A 24,008-nucleotide genomic window follows, 5' to 3' on the forward strand; every position below is an offset into this window, starting at 1 on the left:
AGTGAGAATGAGGAAGAGGCAAGCGAAATTGCGATGGACGGAACTGTTTGGCAGGAAGTAAAAATAGGGTCTAATCCTGGAAGAGCACCTGGTCATAATATTTTTAGGGAAACATCAGGTCCGACTGGGTACAGTAAACGTAATATTATGAAAGGCGAAGTTAGGACGGCATTTTGTGTGATAATTGATAAGAATATAATCGAACTTATAAGAAAGTGCACACAGGCAGAGGCATTTAGAGTGTTGGGATATAAATGGGAACTGTCTACTGCAAAGTTATATGCATTTTTTGCAATTCTGTATGCACGCGGCGCATATGAGGCTAAGAATATAGATATAGCACTTCTGTGGAATAAAAAGTGGGGCCCGCCTTTTTTCTCAAATACTATGAGTAGACATGACTTTACGGAGATTATGAGATTTATTCGATTTGACGACAGAAATCAACGAAGCCAACGGTTACAAACTGATAAATTCGCTATGATTTCCGAAGTTTGGTACAAGTTTATTTACAACAGTCAAAATTGTTATAAACCAGGACTATACATTACTATTGACGAACAATTGTTTCCAACGAAAGCAAGGCGTAGATTCACTCAATACATGCCCAATAAACCGGACAAATTTGGTATAAAATTTTGGTTAGCATCCGATGTACGCAGAAAATATATAATAAACGGCTTTCCATATTTGGGAAAAGATGAAAGTAGAGAACCCTCAGTTCCTCTTGGAGAGTTTGTCACTATGAAATTAGCAGAACCGTATGTAGGATGTGGAAGAAATATAACCACAGACAACTTTTTTACAAGCCTACCTTTAGCAACAAAACTTTTAGCAAAAAAAACTACGATTGTTGGAACAATTAGAGCAAATAGGAAAGAGCTACCAAAACTAGCAAAACTGAAAAACGACGACATGGCACTTTTCTCAAGCAAATTCTATCGCTCAAATAATTGTATGTTGACAATTTACAAAGCCAAACCAAGAAAGAAAGTTTTAATTCTCAGTTCAATGCACAACTCCGTACAAGTTGAAGAAAACGACACCCGAACACCGGAGACAATTCAATTGTATAATAGCACCAAATTTGGCGTAGATGTGACCGATCAAATGGCCAGAAATTATTCGGTAAAATCTAAATCTCGGAGATGGCCTTTGCAAGTATTTTTTAATATCTTGGATTTAGCCGGGATAAATGCATGGGTGTTATATAAAGAAACTGCGGGAGGAGAAATTACAAGACAGGAATTTCTATTCCAATTGGCAGAAGAACTTGCCATCGAATATCAACGAGAGCTCGGCAAAGAAAATCAACCAATACCCATCGCAAGTACAAGTACAAGTTTTACTCTTGAATAAAAGAAAATATATTTTTATACTGGTAAACTGGCTATTGGTCTGCATTCAATATTGAAAAATATAAGTTGTGGAAGACAGGTCATTTGACCGGTCGCGGTAGGAATAGGTATACGTGAAGTGTCGGTAGGAATAGTGTTAAACAATCTTTGGTTTTTAAATTACAAGATACGAATCAACAAATTAGAAGAATAAAAAAAAATTATTGTTCTATTGTACATACCTTTCAATTCATCGACAACAGACGTGCTTTCATTGCTAGACAACGTATTTCCAGTATCAGAATTCTTTTGTTTTAAGCCTGTTTGTTGTGAAGGAACGTCATTTCGAATGGCTGAATTTTGTGAGATATCGTCTAGAGATTTCTGGATGCAATCACCTGAAAATATACATGAGGGTAAAAAAGTATTACCAAAAAAGTAATAACCAAAAACAAAAATACAACAATGGTATGTAAACTACACTCAAGAATTTGGCAAAGGAAGAAAGTTTTTCAAACTGCAGACAGGGATTAATTCGAAATCTTGGTTCCATAACCTGCCACTAACCAACACCGAGATAAGAACCCTAAACCGTCTACTGGCCGGACACGATTATTCTCCATTCTGGCTGAGCAAGATGAAAATTAAAGATGAGTTCTACTGCCAGCTTTGCGACTGCCTTAACACATCAGAACACATAATTTTCAACTGTATTAACTACGTAACACACAGCGACAAACACAACCTTGACAAATATTTCTCAATCCAAGATGCTTTTGACGACAAAAACATTGATACTCTGAAAAACATTTGTAAATTTCTCAAAGAAATCGAAATGAAAATCTAAACCGCTCTTTGCACCTTTTGACAAGACGAAAATAAACAAAAGCTACTCCCAATGAAAAACTGACTGGCGTTATAGCAAGCAAGGCGCCTAGAAGTATATACTAAGGTGGGCCAACTTGCTATAACCACTCTTCAGCCATCTTGAAAGTCTACTGTGTTTTGTTTGTAAACGAAACACAATACGCTATTGCTGAAGCTCGCTCGTGATCAGTCTATCTCTTTCACGCTACAAGCAAATAATTCCCCTTCTACTTTCTTCCGTGCTGTTTTCATATACCGCTCCCCTACCAACTTAGTGGCGAAACGGCCTCACCTAGTACCATAGACCCGTCTTGATAGCAAGTTGCTGTGCCAATTGACAGTGGGGATTGTCAAAGTCCCACGATTTAGAAGAAGAAGAAGAAGTCGAACGGGTTACAAAATGCATTATTTTGCCAATTTCAACCCGTTCGGGATCCGGAATAGAGGTGAATTCCTTAATATTTTCCTTCGTTGATCGTATTGTTGTGAACCTATTCACGTTGGAGAGCATATTCGAACATATTCGTTGGCCGAGGCATTTTGATGTAATGTAATACTTTTCCGTTTACTATTTTTGAAAGCATAGGCCGTGGCAGTGTTCCGAGCTCTGCAATACAATTTTCTTACCCAATGTTAAAGTTGCTTAAACTTACATTATACACCCATTAAACGTAAAAATAATAATTGTATTGATATCAATAAAATTTTATTCTATTGATTTTCATGACATGAAACGCTATGACTAAGGAATAACATTTTATTGAGTAGTTTTTATAGCTGTCGCTAGTACTAGTACTAGCACAATGTCGCTAGTACTAGCACAATGTCGCTAGTACTAGCACAATGTCGCATAGACAAGAATTTTTACATTTTCCGGAATTTTTGCAAAAAGGGACTGCATAATAATTATGAAGAGGGTTGGCGATACAACCGAGCCTTGGGGAATTCCCCTTTCTTGGATTTTCAATGAAGATATTGTGTTGTTGACTATGGCTCTGAGTTCTATTTTCTAGGAAACTTTTCACATAGAAACCTAGTCTTCCACGGATCACCCAGTCGAAGAGACTCTTCAATACTGGATATCTCCATGCTGATCAAATGCTTTACTTAGATAAAGTGATGCCACATCTGCGTGGTGATCTTTCTCAATAACGTCATGTACAATAGCCTGTAATTCTTCGAGGTGATCTTCTGTGCATTTTCCCGCACGAAAAGCGAACTGTCTTGGATCGAGCAGCTTATTAGACTCTAAAAAGGTCTTTAGGTGTCGATTTACTATCCTTTCTAGAACTTTTCCAACACAACTCAAAAGAGTCGAAAATTGTATAGAAGATGTTGGTTTTGACTACGTCTTTCATTTCTGTACCGGGGTACCTAACAAGTTCAAAGTTTCTAAAACAAGAGAGTGACGCTGGACTGCAAGGTTTTGAACGTTAATACCTCTTTACCGGCTGGATGGAGTGGTAGAATAATCACTTCATCCAAGAGATAAAATGTCAACGAATTATATGATTGTCACAAGCAAGCTATTGAAATCATAACAATCTTGCTCATTGATGATGATTGGTGATCGCAATGTGTTCCCGAACACGGTCACAAAATATAGGCACATGAAGAAACCGTGATTTGTTTTGCTCGCTTGCATGAGTGTTTGGGCATTGAGCTTTGTATTACGGAATGGAGGAGTAGGCATGACAATATGGGGTTGCAGTAGAAATGAACACACTTTTAAAATCAAAATTATGAATGAGAATTAATTTTCCCAAACCAAATTAGTACTCTATGTAAATGAAAATCACTTTTGCTTGCAAGTAGTGAAAAAATATCATGCAAAAATTGTGTCTCTAGATAATTTTATATTATAATGTTATGTTCTGGTGAGAATATCTGAAAAATCTGAAAATCGTTTAAATTAGGGTCATAACGACGTACGTCTAATAGGTAAATAACACCAAGAAAAAAATTTCTTACAAATTTTAGCAATTTAAAACTTCTTTAAGGGCGACTAATCTGATAGAGAATAGCTGGTCTCATACAAACTAATGTCGTATCCAGATGACACCATTCCACCGTCAACGCGAAAAGCAGACATACGCAAGGCGTGAGTACTTTCACTCGCATTGGTTTCTGTTCTGCTTTCGCATGGAACAGTCATGAAAAATTGTTTGCGTATGAATGCGTCCGAGCGAAGTTTACCCGCGCTGAGTGGAAATCGATGCGAGTGTTCCGATGCCTGATCACCGGTGGTATACGCAGATATATATTAATTTGATATGCTAACATATAAGGTAAATGATGTTGGTTTGTCCGATTTTGCATGTTTTCACGCAACTATTAAATGCAAATTGATCTTTCTTCGTGAAAATCATGTGTAATCAGGTTTAGGTTTGTTGAAAATCCCCAAGTCTCTAGTTGGTAATAATGTCAATGTTTTTCTTCAAAGAGAAATCATGTATTATCCACTTTTGATCATGGATTGTCCGGTTTTAGAAATCTTTTTTTTTTTTGGTAGATATTTTATTTTTTATTGAGTTTGCTATTTCTCACTTTCATTAAATTTCGACCATATACATGCGTAAATATTACAAAACTGTCCATATTTCTCCCACATAATCTTCGAAAAATGTTCTACTTTCCGGTCTGTTTTAATTTTAGTAAAAACATTGAAAAACATTCGGCCGAATAATTCGAAAAACAGTATATTGAAATGTAAGGAACTGTATTTAAGTTTGGAGAAATATGAGTTTCGAAAGATATAATTGAAGTTCTTCTTAATATGTCCGTATTTCTCCACCTCCCCTATTTATAAAAAATAAAAAAATAAAAAAAAACTTGTAGGCGTGTGTAGGTTAATGTTACCTAAACAAAATCCCAACAGAATTCAAACGATACTAAAGTGCTGTCGCCGGCCAGTGAGACACTAAGCGCACGTCCGTATTTCCCCACCTCCCCTATTTATAAAAAATAAAAAAACTTGTAGGCGTGTGTAGGTTAATGTTACCTAAACAAAATCCCAACAGAATTCAAACGATACTAAAGTGCTGTCGCCGGCCAGTGAGACACTAAGCGCACGTAACCACTGTGGTGTCGCCGGCAGTCGGACGCTAGTTTTCGTACGTAACCACTGTGGTGTCGCCAAAGTGTTAATTAACGCCCGAAAACAACTGCAACAGAAACAACCGATCAGAAAATGTGTAAAGTCACAAGCAGTGTTACTACACGTATAGATTAATCTAGAAAGGTACAGAGTTTTTCGTTATTTTTGGTACAGATTTTATACCGTACAGGGTACAGATTTTCGTCAAAAAGTAAAGATTGGAACATTTTTTCCCGCGTGTGAAATTTCTTACATTTGAAGCATTAAGATAAAAGACGACTTTTACGAGTGATTTTATATAGGCATATGGTAAATGATGTTGGTTTGTCCAGTCGAAAATATGATCTTGAACTATATTTTCAATCTACCACTAAACGTATTCAGACCATTTTAGGATTATGACACAAATATTGTAAACATCATGTTGCACAGCATTTGTATCAGATTTATATATCTAAATCGCGTAATTACAGTAATCATTCAATAACTGAACCTGGTTTAACTGGACTGCTTTTTAGCTGGACGAACGTTAACGGGATCTTGTCCCAGTTAGAAAGTAGAAGTTCGTAAACAATTGTCGCCATTTTCAATTTGAAGATTTGCAATTTTAGTTTGTTTAGTTTTAGATGTTATAAAAATTAACATTATTTTTGGGAGGAGGCGATCTGGCGTAGTGGTAACATCCATACCTCTGTCGCAGAGATCACGAGTTCAATTCTCGCTCCCGACATTCTTCCATAAAATGGAAGTAAAAGTGACGAACCAGCCGAAATGTGTTGAAATTCACTATAATAGAGCAAAAAAAATTAACCACCGTTCAAAAAGGACACACGGTTCTTTTCTGAGCCGTGGCTCTTTTTGAACCGCGGTTCATTTAAGAGCCGTTCATTTGAGAACCACGGTTCAAAAAAGAACAGCGGTTCATAAAAGAACCGTGTTTCTTTTAAGAGCCGGTTCATTGATAAAGAACCGTGAATCGTACGCTCGTTCTGACGAGCCGTGGCTTGCGATAATGCGGTTGAATGGACCACCCTTCCATTTGGGCTTGTTATTCAATCAATAATAATTATTTTCAACAATTGTGTTGAAAATACATACATTTAAGAGCCGTTCATTTGAGAACCACGGTTCAAAAAAGAACAGCGGTTCATAAAAGAACCGTGTTTCTTTTAAGAGCCGGTTCATTGATAAAGAACCGTGAATCGTACGCTCGTTCCTACAAGCCGTGGCTTGCGATAATGCGGTTGAATGGACCACCCTTCATTTGGGCTTGTTATTCAATCAATAATAATTATTTTCAACAATTGTGTTGAAAATACACCTCGCTATACGACCACTCTTTATACGGCCATCTTACATTAATCCTTTCGTTACGAGCGTCGTTTATAGACGACATCCGCGCGACGAGCTGTGTGTACGAGCGTTGTCTTTAGACGACATGAAATTCATACTGCTCTTCGATCACACCAGCGCGACATGCATACTTTTCGGCGCAGTACTCCGTACAGGGGTAGCACTTCGGCGGAGCACACTGCCGTAATGAAAGGGTTAAGGCACGTTTTCGATTTACGACCTAAAATGTTTCGCTATAACGGCCATTTTTTATTACGATATATTTTCATGTTGCCAATCTTGCGTAATTTATTTTCGAAAATTTGAAGAATGGCTCTGTTAATTAAAGATGTCACATTCCAAATAAGCCGAGAATGGTTTGAAAAAATTAAAAATAGATTTAATTTGCCTAACTTAAAAATGACCGTGCTCCCGTGGCCGAGTGGTTAGCGTCATAACTAACATGCCGGGTGTTCGGGTTCGATTCCCGTTCTGGTCGGGGGAATTTTTCGTCAAAGAAATTTCCTCCGACTTGCACTGCGATCACGCGTATTCTAGAGCTTGCCACTCAGAATGCATTCAAGGCGTGTTATTTGGCATAGAAATCTCAACTAAGTACTAATAAAAATGACGCAAGTAATACTACGTTGAGACGGCGAAGTTCCTCTAGGAACGTTATTGCCATTGAAGAAGAAGAAGAACTTAAAAATGAAATTTAAGCAGCAGCGCTGATGAGGCCGCATCAAAGGAATATGCTAACATTTCAAAGAGAATTATTGAAAGAGGTGATCATAAACCAGAACAAGTGTTTAACCTAGACGAAACATGGCTTTATTGGAAGCGAATGCCAGATCGCACGTACATTTTTTTTCTGCGCCTGGTTATCAGGTGTCTAGAGAACGATTAACTTTGCTTCTTGATGCAAATTATCTCTTTTAATATATTTATATATTTGGATGACTAAAGCTAATTTTGAGGATTGTACAGAAGTGAAAAAATATTTGCGAGACAATAACTTAAACATGGCTTTGCTAATTTTGGATAATGCACCAGGGCATCCTATTAATTTATCCGAACTAGTCTTCAGATTTAAGCCATTTAAAAAAATATGTATGTATACAAACATATATTTCATTTAACATGAAGTTGTTTTCGTATTTGATGGTTTTTGGAGTCTGTTATTATTTTACGTTTGAGGAGTGCGAATGTATTATTAGAGAGAATAAATGATATCGATGCAGAATGTTCTGAAGATGATCAGGAAATTCTGGATATGGAAAACGACAATACGGAAAATTATGATCCATTTGAAACCGACTCGAACACCGATGAGAACGAAGAGAATATTTCGAACGTACGTAGACGACGAAAGAGCAGGAGATTTTTAGTTAGTTCCGATAGTGAGAATGAGGAAGAGGCAAGCGAAATTGCGATGGACGGAACTGTTTGGCAGGAAGTAAAAATAGGGTCTAATCCTGGAAGAGCACCTGGTCATAATATTTTTAGGGAAACATCAGGTCCGACTGGGTACAGTAAACGTAATATTATGAAAGGCGAAGTTAGGACGGCATTTTGTGTGATAATTGATAAGAATATAATCGAACTTATAAGAAAGTGCACACAGGCAGAGGCATTTAGAGTGTTGGGATATAAATGGGAACTGTCTACTGCAAAGTTGTATGCATTTTTTGCAATTCTGTATGCACGCGGCGCATATGAGGCTAAGAATATAGATATAGCACTTCTGTGGAATAAAAAGTGGGGCCCGCCTTTTTTCTCAAATACTATGAGTAGACATGACTTTACGGAGATTATGAGATTTATTCGATTTGACGACAGAAATCAACGAAGCCAACGGTTACAAACTGATAAATTCGCTATGATTTCCGAAGTTTGGTACAAGTTTATTTACAACAGTCAAAATTGTTATAAACCAGGACTATACATTACTATTGACGAACAATTGTTTCCAACGAAAGCAAGGTGTAGATTCACTCAATACATGCCCAATAAACCGGACAAATTTGGTATAAAATTTTGGTTAGCATCCGATGTACGCAGAAAATATATAATAAACGGCTTTCCATATTTGGGAAAAGATGAAAGTAGAGAACCCTCAGTTCCTCTTGGAGAGTTTGTCACTATGAAATTAGCAGAACCGTATGTAGGATGTGGAAGAAATATAACCACAGACAACTTTTTTACAAGCCTACCTTTAGCAACAAAACTTTTAGCAAAAAAAACTACGATTGTTGGAACAATTAGAGCAAATAGGAAAGAGCTACCAAAACTAGCAAAACTGAAAAACGACGACATGGCACTTTTCTCAAGCAAATTCTATCGCTCAAATAATTGTATGTTGACAATTTACAAAGCCAAACCAAGAAAGAAAGTTTTAATTCTCAGTTCAATGCACAACTCCGTACAAGTTGAAGAAAACGACACCCGAACACCGGAGACAATTCAATTGTATAATAGCACCAAATTTGGCGTAGATGTGACCGATCAAATGGTCAGAAATTATTCGGTAAAATCTAAATCTCGGAGATGGCCTTTGCAAGTATTTTTTAATATCTTGGATTTAGCCGGGATAAATGCATGGGTGTTATATAAAGAAACTGCGGGAGGAGAAATTACAAGACAGGAATTTCTATTCCAATTGGCAGAAGAACTTGCCATCGAATATCAACGAGAGCTCGGCAAAGAAAATCAACCAATACCCATCGCAAGTACAAGTACAGGTTCTCGTGAACGGAAAACATGTCAGATAAGGTATTGTAAAGATAATAAGACGAACAAAATCTGTCTAAAATGTAAAAAGTACGTATGCGGAAAATGTACAGTTGAGAAGCCCATTTGTAAAAAATGCGACGAAAAAGAATGAAATGTAGATTATGTACTCTTGAATAAAAGAAAATATATTTTTATACTGGTAAACTGGCTATTGGTCTGCATTCAATATTGAAAAATATAAGTTGTGGAAGACAGGTCATTTGACCGGTCGCGGTAGGAATAGGTATACGTGAAGTGTCGGTAGGAATAGTGTTAAACAATCTTTGGTTTTTAAATTACAAGATACGAATCAACAAATTAGAAGAATAAAAAAAAATTATTGTTCTATTGTACATACCTTTCAATTCATCGACAACAGACGTGCTTTCATTGCTAGACAACGTATTTCCAGTATCAGAATTCTTTTGTTTTAAGCCTGTTTGTTGTGAAGGAACGTCATTTCGAATGGCTGAATTTTGTGAGATATCGTCTAAAGATTTCTGGATGCAATCACCTGAAAATATACATGAGGGTAAAAAAGTATTACCAAAAAAGTAATAACCAAAAACAAAAATACAACAATGGTATGTAAACTACACTCAAGAATTTGGCAAAGGAAGAAAGTTTTTCAAACTGCAGACAGGGATTAATTCGAAATCTTGGTTCCATAACCTGCCACTAACCAACACCGAGATAAGAACCCTAAACCGTCTACTGGCCGGACACGATTATTCTCCATTCTGGCTGAGCAAGATGAAAATTAAAGATGAGTTCTACTGCCAGCTTTGCGACTGCCTTAACACATCAGAACACATAATTTTCAACTGTATTAACTACGTAACACACAGCGACAAACACAACCTTGACAAATATTTCTCAATCCAAGATGCTTTCGACGACAAAAACATTGATACTCTGAAAAACATTTGTAAATTTCTCAAAGAAATCGAAATGAAAATCTAAACCGCTCTTTGCACCTTTTGACAAGACGAAAATAAACAAAAGCTACTCCCAATGAAAAACTGACTGGCGTTATAGCAAGCAAGGCGCCTAGAAGTATATACTAAGGTGGGCCAACTTGCTATAACCACTCTTCAGCCATCTTGAAAGTCTACTGTGTTTTGTTTGTAAACGAAACACAATACGCTATTGCTGAAGCTCGCTCGTGATCAGTCTATCTCTTTCACGCTACAAGCAAATAATTCCCCTTCTACTTTCTTCCGTGCTGTTTTCATATACCGCTCACCTACCAACTTAGTGGCGAAACGGCCTCACCTAGTACCATAGACCCGTCTTGATAGCAAGTTGCTGTGCCATTTGACAGTGGGGATTGTCAAAGTCCCACGATTTAGAAGAAGAAGAAGAAGTCGAACGGGTTACAAAATGCATTATTTTGCCAATTTCAACCCGTTCGGGATCCGGAATAGAGGTGAATTCCTTAATATTTTCCTTCGTTGATCGTATTGTTGTGAACCTATTCACGTTGGAGAGCATATTCGAACATATTCGTTGGCCGAGGCATTTTGATGTAATGTAATACTTTTCCGTTTACTATTTTTGAAAGCATAGGCCGTGGCAGTGTTCCGAGCTCTGCAATACAATTTTCTTACCCAATGTTAAAGTTGCTTAAACTTACATTATACACCCATTAAACGTAAAAATAATAATTGTATTGATATCAATAAAATTTTATTCTATTGATTTTCATGACATGAAACGCTATGACTAAGGAATAACATTTTATTGAGTAGTTTTTATAGCTGTCGCTAGTACTAGTACTAGCACAATGTCGCTAGTACTAGCACAATGTCGCATAGACAAGAATTTTTACATTTTCCGGAATTTTTGCAAAAAGGGACTGCATAATAATTATGAAGAGGGTTGGCGATACAACCGAGCCTTGGGGAATTCCCCTTTCTTGGATTTTCAATGAAGATTTTGTGTTGTTGACTATGGCTCTGAGTTCTATTTTCTAGGAAACTTTTCACATAGAAACCTAGTCTTCCACTGATCACCCAGTCGAAGAGACTCTTCAATACTGGATATCTCCATGCTGATCAAATGCTTTACTTAGATAAAGTGATGCCACATCTGCGTGGTGATCTTTCTCAATAACGTCATGTACAATAGCCTGTAATTCTTCGAGGTGATCTTCTGTGCATTTTCCCGCACGAAAAGCGAACTGTCTTGGATCGAGCAGCTTATTAGACTCTAAAAAGGTCTTTAGGCGTCGATTTACTATCCTTTCTAGAACTTTTCCAACACAACTCAAAAGAGTCGAAAATTGTATAGAAGATGTTGGTTTTGACTACGTCTTTCATTTCTGTACCGGGGTACCTAACAAGTTCAAAGTTTCTAAAACAAGAGAGTGACGCTGGACTACAAGGTTTTGAACGTTAATACCTCTTTACCGGCTGGATGGAGTGGTAGAATAATCACTTCATCCAAGAGATAAAATGTCAACGAATTATATGATTGTCACAAGCAAGCTATTGAAATCATAACAATCTTGCTCATTGATGATGATTGGTGATCGCAATGTGTTCCCGAACACGGTCACAAAATATAGGCACATGAAGAAACCGTGATTTGTTTTGCTCGCTTGCATGAGTGTTTGGGCATTGAGCTTTGTATTACGGAATGGAGGAGTAGGCATGACAATATGGGGTTGCAGTAGAAATGAACACACTTTTAAAATCAAAATTATGAATGAGAATTAATTTTCCCAAACCAAATTAGTACTCTATGTAAATGAAAAACACTTTTGCTTGCAAGTAGTGAAAAAATATCATGCAAAAATTGTGTCTCTAGATAATTTTATATTATAATGTTATGTTCTGGTGAGAATATCTGAAAAATCTGAAAATCGTTTAAATTAGGGTCATAACGACGTACGTCTAATAGGTAAATAACACCAAGAAAAAAATTTCATACAAATTTTAGCAATTTAAAACTTCTTTAAGGGCGACTAATCTGATAGAGAATAGCTGGTCTCATACAAACTAATGTCGTATCCAGATGACACCATTCCACCGTCAACGCGAAAAGCAGACATACGCAAGGCGTGAGTACTTTCACTCGCATTGGTTTCTGTTCTGCTTTCGCATGGAACAGTCATGAAAAATTGTTTGCGTATGAATGCGTCCGAGCGAAGTAATATTCGCACCCATTTACGCATTCGGCTTGGTGTTCCCGTGATGTAATCCAATAGCATCAGTTTGGCTTGGTGTTCCCGTGATGTAATGGATCCAAAAATGGTCCAGTCGGTAATTTTTCCGATCATAGAGAACAAACTCATTGCACCACTGATACGCTCAAAATATTTCAAAAATCCAAATATTTGTCGAGTTGTTATCCAATCAATTTTAGATCGGAACCAATGACGGAGAGGTCGAGAGAGAACGCGGTTTTGGTCATAGAATACGTCAACGGCGATCGCTTCATAAGTTTTCCAACCAGTGCTTTAAACAATCTTTGGTTTTTAAATTACAACATACGAATCAACAAATTAGAAGAATGAAAAAAATGATTGTTCTATTGTACATACCTTTCAATTCATCGACAACAGACGTGCTTTCATTGCTAGACAACGTATTTCCAGTATCAGAATTCTTTTGTTTTGAGCCTGTTTGTTGTGAAGGAACGTCATTTCGTTCACTCTTTTGGGTGAACTCGTTCTTTTGATCAGTTCATGAACGGTTTGCCCATCTCTAATAAAAATACACTCGCGCACACTTTACCACTAAGCTACATTTCTGTATAGCTTCAGAGATCTATTCCACATATCACACGCGACGCAATGAACACTTGAGAACGTGATTTAGATGAATGAAAGCAAAACTATTTACACACAAAACACTTTTCTTCGCCGAACAATCAATTTTCACTACCATTTTTTCGGTTCTATTATTCAGGTAAAACAAGTGTATTCTACTGGACTGCTAAAAAAGCGACGAGATTACTAAGGCCATTAAACATGAAACTGTACAAATCAGCCGACACTAGGCGCATAATATTTTTCTTCCAGCGCGTATGAGAGCCAACAATTTCTTTTACTTGCTACTACTACTACTATAACGGCAATCAAATCTTATGCAAATATTTGTGTAGTTTTAAAAGCAAAAATATATATTTTCAATTACATGTATTCTTTCAATTCCGCCTAACATTCATATATTTCGTGATTATCAGAAAAAAATCTGGGGGAAGCTGGGGCGATTCATGGATTAGGTAATCATAAAATTTTATAGTGAGGGCATGTTGAGAAAAAAGTTTTTTCGTGGCTTTCAATTCATTGATTGGCCTATTGCGTGTACGTGTTATTGTGATTGTTTGTATGATTCATTGTTAGTGAAAATCGCTGTTGATTTTTTATATTATGAAATATGTAATCTTACATGGAACCAGTGTGTTGTCCAAAAAGAGAATATAAAAAATTGCACATATTTTGTGCGGATCAAATTATTACATAAATACCATACGTACACTATCCAATCCAACGATATCAATTGATAGCTGTCTATTGATGTTGGGTTCCAGCCAACATTCTATGTTGTTCTTAATACCGCTGAACGAAAGAACGGTTCAAAAGAACTGATTCACGTAGATGAACGGTTAGTGAGTGAACCGTTCATCAAAGTGAACTGTTTTGCCCATCTCTAATCCACCATCCTGCACTGGCTGCTCAATGCGAACTAATCGTTTGCCTCTCTGTGAACTATCCGAAGTAACTCGGTCCAAATTCACGATCGCAAATAATCATGCCCCTCGTTTTGCCGTGCGAGTCAAACTTTTATTGCCTCGGAGGGGGATGCGAGCGAGTGTCGAGTGCGAGTGTATGTAATCAGGTTTGGGTTTGTTGAAAATCCCCAAGTCTCTAGTTGGTAATAATGTCAATGTTTTTCTTCAAAGAGAAATCATGTATTATCCACTTTTGATCATGGATTGTCCGGTTTTAGAAATCTTTTTTTTTTTGGTAGATATTTTATTTTTTATTGAGTTTGCTATTTCTCACTTTCATTAAATTTCGACCATATACATGCGTAAATATTATAAAACTGTCCATATTTCTCCCACATAATCTTCGAAAAATGTTCTACTTTCCGGTCTGTTTTAATTTTAGTAAAAACATTGAAAAACATTCGGCCGAATAATTCGAAAAACAGTATATTGAAATGTAAGGAACTGTATTTAAGTTTGGAGAAATATGAGTTTCGCAAGATATAAACTTGTAGGCGTGTGTAGGTTAATGTTACCTAAACAAAATCCCAACAGAATTCAAACGATACTAAAGTGCTGTCGCCGGCCAGTGAGACACTAAGCGCACGTAACCACTGTGGTGTCGCCGGCAGTCGGACGCTAGTTTTCGTACGTAACCACTGTGGTGTCGCCAAAGTGTTAATTAACGCCCGAAAACAACTGCAACAGAAACAACCGATCAGAAAATGTGTAAAGTCACAAGCAGTGTTACTACACGTATAGATTAATCTAGAAAGGTACAGAGTTTTTCGTTATTTTTGGTACAGATTTTATACCGTACAGGGTACAGATTTTCGTCAAAAAGTAAAGATTGGAACATTTTTTCCCGCGTGTGAAATTTCTTACATTTGAAGCATTAAGATAAAAGACGACTTTTACGAGTGATTTTATATAGGCATATGGTAAATGATGTTGGTTTGTCCAGTCGAAAATATGATCTTGAACTATATTTTCAATCTACCACTAAACGTATTCAGACCATTTTAGGATTATGACACAAATATTGTAAACATCATGTTGCACAGCATTTGTATCAGATTTATATATCTAAATCGCGTAATTACAGTAATCATTCAATAACTGAACCTGGTTTAACTGGACTGCTTTTTAGCTGGACGAACGTTAACGGGATCTTGTCCCAGTTAGAAAGTAGAAGTTCGTAAACAATTGTCGCCATTTTCAATTTGAAGATTTGCAATTTTAGTTTGTTTAGTTTTAGATGTTATAAAAATTAACATTATTTTTGGGAGGAGGCGATCTGGCGTAGTGGTAACATCCATACCTCTGTCGCAGAGATCACGAGTTCAATTCTCGCTCCCGACATTCTTCCATAAAATGGAAGTAAAAGTGACGAACCAGCCGAAATGTGTTGAAATTCACTATAATAGAGCAAAAAAAAATTAACCACCGTTCAAAAAGGACACACGGTTCTTTTCTGAGCCGTGGCTCTTTTTGAACCGCGGTTCATTTAAGAGCCGTTCATTTGAGAACCACGGTTCAAAAAAGAACAGCGGTTCATAAAAGAACCGTGTTTCTTTTAAGAGCCGGTTCATTGATAAAGAACCGTGAATCGTACGCTCGTTCTGACGAGCCGTGGCTTGCGATAATGCGGTTGAATGGACCACCCTTCCATTTGGGCTTGTTATTCAATCAATAATAATTATTTTCAACAATTGTGTTGAAAATACATACATTTAAGAGCCGTTCATTTGAGAACCACGGTTCAAAAAAGAACAGCGGTTCATAAAAGAACCGTGTTTCTTTTAAGAGCCGGTTCATTGATAAAGAACCGTGAATCGTACGCTCGTTCCTACGAGCCGTGGCTTGCGATAATGCGGTTGAATGGACCACCCTTCATTTGGGCTTGTTATTCAATCAATAATAATTATTTTCAACAATTGTGTTGAAAATACACCTCGCTATACGACCACTCTTTATACGGCCATCTTACATTAATCCTTTCGTTACGAGCGTCGTTTATAGACGACATCCGCGCGACGAGCTGTGTGTACGAGCGTTGTCTTTAGACGACATGAAATTCATACTGCTCTTCGATCACACCAGCGCGACATGCATACTTTTCGGCGCAGTACTCCGTACAGGGGTAGCACTTCGGCGGAGCACACTGCCGTAATGAAAGGGTTAAGGCACGTTTTCGATTTACGACCTAAAATGTTTCGCTATAACGGCCATTTTTTATTACGATATATTTTCATGTTGCCAATCTTGCGTAATTTATTTTCGAAAATTTGAAGAATGGCTCTGTTAATTAAAGATGTCACATTCCAAATAAGCCGAGAATGGTTTGAAAAAATTAAAAATAGATTTAATTTGCCTAACTTAAAAATGACCGTGCTCCCGTGGCCGAGTGGTTAGCGTCATAACTAACATGCCGGGTGTTCGGGTTCGATTCCCGTTCTGGTCGGGGGAATTTTTCGTCAAAGAAATTTCCTCCGACTTGCACTGCGATCACGCGTATTCTAGAGCTTGCCACTCAGAATGCATTCAAGGCGTGTTATTTGGCATAGAAATCTCAACTAAGTACTAATAAAAATGACGCAAGTAATACTACGTTGAGACGGCGAAGTTCCTCTAGGAACGTTATTGCCATTGAAGAAGAAGAAGAACTTAAAAATGAAATTTAAGCAGCAGCGCTGATGAGGCCGCATCAAAGGAATATGCTAACATTTCAAAGAGAATTATTGAAAGAGGTGATCATAAACCAGAACAAGTGTTTAACCTAGACGAAACATGGCTTTATTGGAAGCGAATGCCAGATCGCACGTACATTTTTTTTCTGCGCCTGGTTATCAGGTGTCTAGAGAACGATTAACTTTGCTTCTTGATGCAAATTATCTCTTTTAATATATTTATATATTTGGATGACTAAAGCTAATTTTGAGGATTGTACAGAAGTGAAAAAATATTTGCGAGACAATAACTTAAACATGGCTTTGCTAATTTTGGATAATGCACCAGGGCATCCTATTAATTTATCCGAACTAGTCTTCAGATTTAAGCCATTTAAAAAAATATGTATGTATACAAACATATATTTCATTTAACATGAAGTTGTTTTCGTATTTGATGGTTTTTGGAGTCTGTTATTATTTTACGTTTGAGGAGTGCGAATGTATTATTAGAGAGAATAAATGATATCGATGCAGAATGTTCTGAAGATGATCAGGAAATTCTGGATATGGAAAACGACAATACGGAAAATTATGATCCATTTGAAACCGACTCGAACACCGATGAGAACGAAGAGAATATTTCGAACGTACGTAGACGACGAAAGAGCAGGAGATTTTTAGTTAGTTCCGATAGTGAGAATGAGGAAGAGGCAAGCGAAATTGCGATGGACGGAACTGTTTGGCAGGAAGTAAAAATAGGGTCTAATCCTGGAAGTGCACCTGGTCATAATATTTTTAGGGAAACATCAGGTCCGACTGGGTACAGTAAACGTAATATTATGAAAGGCGAAGTTAGGACGGCATTTTGTGTGATAATTGATAAGAATATAATCGAACTTATAAGAAAGTGCACACAGGCAGAGGCATTTAGAGTGTTGGGATATAAATGGGAACTGTCTACTGCAAAGTTGTATGCATTTTTTGCAATTCTGTATGCACGCGGCGCATATGAGGCTAAGAATATAGATATAGCACTTCTGTGGAATAAAAAGTGGGGCCCGCCTTTTTTCTCAAATACTATGAGTAGACATGACTTTACGGAGATTATGAGATTTATTCGATTTGACGACAGAAATCAACGAAGCCAACGGTTACAAACTGATAAATTCGCTATGATTTCCGAAGTTTGGTACAAGTTTATTTACAACAGTCAAAATTGTTATAAACCAGGACTATACATTACTATTGACGAACAATTGTTTCCAACGAAAGCAAGGTGTAGATTCACTCAATACATGCCCAATAAACCGGACAAATTTGGTATAAAATTTTGGTTAGCATCCGATGTACGCAGAAAATATATAATAAACGGCTTTCCATATTTGGGAAAAGATGAAAGTAGAGAACCCTCAGTTCCTCTTGGAGAGTTTGTCACTATGAAATTAGCAGAACCGTATGTAGGATGTGGAAGAAATATAACCACAGACAACTTTTTTACAAGCCTACCTTTAGCAACAAAACTTTTAGCAAAAAAAACTACGATTGTTGGAACAATTAGAGCAAATAGGAAAGAGCTACCAAAACTAGCAAAACTGAAAAACGACGACATGGCACTTTTCTCAAGCAAATTCTATCGCTCAAATAATTGTATGTTGACAATTTACAAAGCCAAACCAAGAAAGAAAGTTTTAATTCTCAGTTCAATGCACAACTCCGTACAAGTTGAAGAAAACGACACCCGAACACCGGAGACAATTCAATTGTATAATAGCACCAAATTTGGCGTAGATGTGACCGATCAAATGGTCAGAAATTATTCGGTAAAATATAAATCTCGGAGATGGCCTTTGCAAGTATTTTTTAATATCTTGGATTTAGCCGGGATAAATGCATGGGTGTTATATAAAGAAACTGCGGGAGGAGAAATTACAAGACAGGAATTTCTATTCCAATTGGCAGAAGAACTTGCCATCGAATATCAACGAGAGCTCGGCAAAGAAAATCAACCAATACCCATCGCAAGTACAAGTACAGGTTCTCGTGAACGGAAAACATGTCAGATAAGGTATTGTAAAGATAATAAGACGAACAAAATCTGTCTAAAATGTAAAAAGTACGTATGCGGAAAATGTACAGTTGAGAAGCCCATTTGTAAAAAATGCGACGAAAAAGAATGAAATGTAGATTATGTACTCTTGAATAAAAGAAAATATATTTTTATACTGGTAAACTGGCTATTGGTCTGCATTCAATATTGAAAAATATAAGTTGTGGAAGACAGGTCATTTGACCGGTCGCGGTAGGAATAGGTATACGTGAAGTGTCGGTAGGAATAGTGTTAAACAATCTTTGGTTTTTAAATTACAAGATACGAATCAACAAATTAGAAGAATAAAAAAAAATTATTGTTCTATTGTACATACCTTTCAATTCATCGACAACAGACGTGCTTTCATTGCTAGACAACGTATTTCCAGTATCAGAATTCTTTTGTTTTAAGCCTGTTTGTTGTGAAGGAACGTCATTTCGAATGGCTGAATTTTGTGAGATATCGTCTAAAGATTTCTGGATGCAATCACCTGAAAATATACATGAGGGTAAAAAAGTATTACCAAAAAAGTAATAACCAAAAACAAAAATACAACAATGGTATGTAAACTACACTCAAGAATTTGGCAAAGGAAGAAAGTTTTTCAAACTGCAGACAGGGATTAATTCGAAATCTTGGTTCCATAACCTGCCACTAACCAACACCGAGATAAGAACCCTAAACCGTCTACTGGCCGGACACGATTATTCTCCATTCTGGCTGAGCAAGATGAAAATTAAAGATGAGTTCTACTGCCAGCTTTGCGACTGCCTTAACACATCAGAACACATAATTTTCAACTGTATTAACTACGTAACACACAGCGACAAACACAACCTTGACAAATATTTCTCAATCCAAGATGCTTTCGACGACAAAAACATTGATACTCTGAAAAACATTTGTAAATTTCTCAAAGAAATCGAAATGAAAATCTAAACCGCTCTTTGCACCTTTTGACAAGACGAAAATAAACAAAAGCTACTCCCAATGAAAAACTGACTGGCGTTATAGCAAGCAAGGCGCCTAGAAGTATATACTAAGGTGGGCCAACTTGCTATAACCACTCTTCAGCCATCTTGAAAGTCTACTGTGTTTTGTTTGTAAACGAAACACAATACGCTATTGCTGAAGCTCGCTCGTGATCAGTCTATCTCTTTCACGCTACAAGCAAATAATTCCCCTTCTACTTTCTTCCGTGCTGTTTTCATATACCGCTCCCCTAACCAACTTAGTGGCGAAACGGCCTCACCTAGTACCATAGACCCGTCTTGATAGCAAGTATGCTGTGCCATTTGACAGTGGGGATTGTCAAAGTCCCACGATTTAGAAGAAGAAGAAGAAGAAGAAGTCGAACGGGTTACAAAATGCATTATTTTGCCAATTTCAACCCGTTCGGGATCCGGAATAGAGGTGAATTCCTTAATATTTTCCTTCGTTGATCGTATTGTTGTGAACCTATTCACGTTGGAGAGCATATTCGAACATATTCGTTGGCCGAGGCATTTTGATGTAATGTAATACTTTTCCGTTTACTATTTTTGAAAGCATAGGCCGTGGCAGTGTTCCGAGCTCTGCAATACAATTTTCTTACCCAATGTTAAAGTTGCTTAAACTTACATTATACACCCATTAAACGTAAAAATAATAATTGTATTGATATCAATAAAATTTTATTCTATTGATTTTCATGACATGAAACGCTATGACTAAGGAATAACATTTTATTGAGTAGTTTTTATAGCTGTCGCTAGTACTAGTACTAGCACAATGTCGCTAGTACTAGCACAATGTCGCATAGACAAGAATTTTTACATTTTCCGGAATTTTTGCAAAAAGGGACTGCATAATAATTATGAAGAGGGTTGGCGATTAAACCGAGCCTTGGGGAATTCCCCTTTCTTGGATTTTCAATGAAGATTTTGTGTTGTTGACTATGGCTCTGAGTTCTATTTTCTAGGAAACTTTTCACATAGAAACCTAGTCTTCCACTGATCACCCAGTCGAAGAGACTCTTCAATACTGGATATCTCCATGCTGATCAAATGCTTTACTTAGATAAAGTGATGCCACATCTGCGTGGTGATCTTTCTCAATAACGTCATGTACAATAGCCTGTAATTCTTCGAGGTGATCTTCTGTGCATTTTCCCGCACGAAAAGCGAACTGTCTTGGATCGAGCAGCTTATTAGACTCTAAAAAGGTCTTTAGGCGTCGATTTACTATCCTTTCTAGAACTTTTCCAACACAACTCAAAAGAGTCGAAAATTGTATAGAAGATGTTGGTTTTGACTACGTCTTTCATTTCTGTACCGGGGTACCTAACAAGTTCAAAGTTTCTAAAACAAGAGAGTGACGCTGGACTACAAGGTTTTGATCGTTAATACCTCTTTACCGGCTGGATGGAGTGGTAGAATAATCACTTCATCCAAGAGATAAAATGTCAACGAATTATATGATTGTCACAAGCAAGCTATTGAAATCATAACAATCTTGCTCATTGATGATGATTGGTGATCGCAATGTGTTCCCGAACACGGTCACAAAATATAGGCACATGAAGAAACCGTGATTTGTTTTGCTCGCTTGCATGAGTGTTTGGGCATTGAGCTTTGTATTACGGAATGGAGGAGTAGGCATGACAATATGGGGTTGCAGTAGAAATGAACACACTTTTAAAATCAAAATTATGAATGAGAATTAATTTTCCCAAACCAAATTAGTACTCTATGTAAATGAAAATCACTTTTGCTTGCAAGTAGTGAAAAAATATCATGCAAAAATTGTGTCTCTAGATAATTTTATATTATAATGTTATGTTCTGGTGAGAATATCTGAAAAATCTGAAAATCGTTTAAATTAGGGTCATAACGACGTACGTCTAATAGGTAAATAACACCAAGAAAAAAATTTAATACAAATTTTTGCAATTTAAAACTTCTTTAAGGGCGACTAATCTGATAGAGAATAGCTGGTCTCATACAAACTAATGTCGTATCCAGATGACACCATTCCACCGTCAACGCGAAAAGCAGACATACGCAAGGCGTGAGTACTTTCACTCGCATTGGTTTCTGTTCTGCTTTCGCATGGAACAGTCATGAAAAATTGTTTGCGTATGAATGCGTCCGAGCGAAGTAATATTCGCACCCATTTACGCATTCGGCTTGGTGTTCCTGTGATGTAATCCAATAGCATCAATTTGGCTTGGTGTTCCCGTGATGTAATCCAATAGCATTTGGATCCAAAAATGGTCCAGTCGGTAATTTTTCCGATCATAGAGAACAAACTCATTGCACCACTGATACGCTCAAAATATTTCAAAAATCCAAATATTTGTCGAGTTGTTATCCAATCAATTTTAGATCGGAACCAATGACGGAGAGGTCGAGAGAGAACGCGGTTTTGGTCATAGAATACGTCAACGGCGATCGCTTCATAAGTTTTCCAACCAGTGCTTTAAACAATCTTTGGTTTTTAAATTACAACATACGAATCAACAAATTAGAAGAATAAAAAAATTGATTGTTCTATTGTACATACCTTTCATTCATCGACAACAGACATGCTTTCATTGCTAGACAACGTATTTCCAGTATCAGAATTCTTTTGTTTTGAGCCTGTTTGTTGTGAAGGAACGTCATTTCGTTCACTCTTTTGGGTGAACTCGTTCTTTTGATCAGTTCATGAACGGTTTGCCCATCTCTAATAAAAATACACTCGCGCACACTTTACCACTAAGCTACATTTCTGTATAGCTTCAGAGATCTATTCCACATATCACACGCGACGCAATGAACACTTGAGAACGTGATTTAGACGAATGAAAGCAAAACTATTTACACACAAAACACTTTTCTTCGCCGAACAATCAATTTTCACTACCATTTTTTCGGTTCTATTATTCAGGTAAAACAAGTGTATTCTACTGGACTGCTAAAAAAGCGACGAGATTACTAAGGCCATTAAACATGAAACTGTACAAATCAGCCGACACTAGGCGCATAATATTTTTCTTCCAGCGCGTATGAGAGCCAACAATTTCTTTTACTTGCTACTACTACTACTATAACGGCAATCAAATCTTTGTAGACGCACACAAAAAGAAAGCGCGAGAGAGAACACAACAAAAACAGCCACATATAACACCATATCATCAAATGCATCAATGCTTCTGGAAACTTCTGATGCATAGTTGCTCTCCATCACAAATCATAACAACATGAAAATCTTTGTTTTATACCAATTACACACTATATATGACTATAATTTAAATGTTGCAATTAAAAGATAACGCGTGGAGAATCAAACACGTTTGGTCACGTTAAACTAAATCAAGCGATCCTGAACGAAAATATATGCGGAGCGACTGAAAACGCGTCCACACCCGATGACTGCACGATGGAATCCCAGCCACTAAAATATCACAAAGTGTTCAACTAAACCAAATTAGAGATGGGCAAACCGTTCACGAACGGTACGAAGTGAACTGTATGGGAAAGAACTGATTGAGAGTGAACTGTTTGGGAACGAACTGTTTGAGAACGAAGTGTTTGCGGGCGAACTGTTTGCGAACGAACTAGTGCAGCTGAACTGATTTGCGCTGGACGGAATGAACAAATATAACGAGAACGCTTGTAAGGAAAATAAAACGATATTGTCATGATGAGCAAAATGCATCTAACGCAGGGTTTATTTTGTTAATGTATACTCAATTTTGTGTTAAAAGTAGCAAATATTTGTGTAGTTTTAAAAGCAAAAATATATATTTTCAATTACATGTATTCTTTCAATTCCGCCTAACATTCATATATTTCGTGATTATCAGAAAAAAATCTGGGGGAAGCTGGGGCGATTCATGGATTAGGTAATCATAAAATTTTATAGTGAGGGCATGTTGAGAAAAAAGTTTTTTCGTGGCTTTCAATTCATTGATTGGCCTATTGCGTGTACGTGTTATTGTGATTGTTTGTATGATTCATTGTTAGTGAAAATCGCTGTTGATTTTTTATATTATGAAATATGTAATCTTACATGGAACCAGTGTGTTGTCCAAAAAGAGAATATAAAAAATTGCACATATTTTGTGCGGATCAAATTATTACATAAATACCATACGTACA

At 37.0% G+C, this 24,008-nt stretch overlaps 1 protein-coding gene across 1 annotated transcript in view; it reads right to left on the minus strand.

The window, feature by feature from the left end:
* The window catches only part of LOC129781445 (uncharacterized), a 324,032-nt gene that overhangs the window by 17,893 nt on the left and 282,131 nt on the right, over nucleotides 1–24,008 (minus strand). Inside the window, exons 21-23 of the mRNA XM_055789175.1 lie at nucleotides 19,220–19,375; nucleotides 9,764–9,919; nucleotides 1,580–1,735 (exon numbers count right to left, since the gene is read on the minus strand). Coding sequence (XP_055645150.1) covers nucleotides 1,580–1,735; nucleotides 9,764–9,919; nucleotides 19,220–19,375 — 468 coding nt within the window. The remainder of the gene's footprint in view (nucleotides 1–1,579; nucleotides 1,736–9,763; nucleotides 9,920–19,219; nucleotides 19,376–24,008) is intronic.

This window comes from Toxorhynchites rutilus, unplaced genomic scaffold (assembly GCF_029784135.1).
Source record: "Toxorhynchites rutilus septentrionalis strain SRP unplaced genomic scaffold, ASM2978413v1 HiC_scaffold_10, whole genome shotgun sequence".
In the NCBI taxonomy this organism is placed as follows: domain Eukaryota; kingdom Metazoa; phylum Arthropoda; class Insecta; order Diptera; family Culicidae; genus Toxorhynchites; species Toxorhynchites rutilus.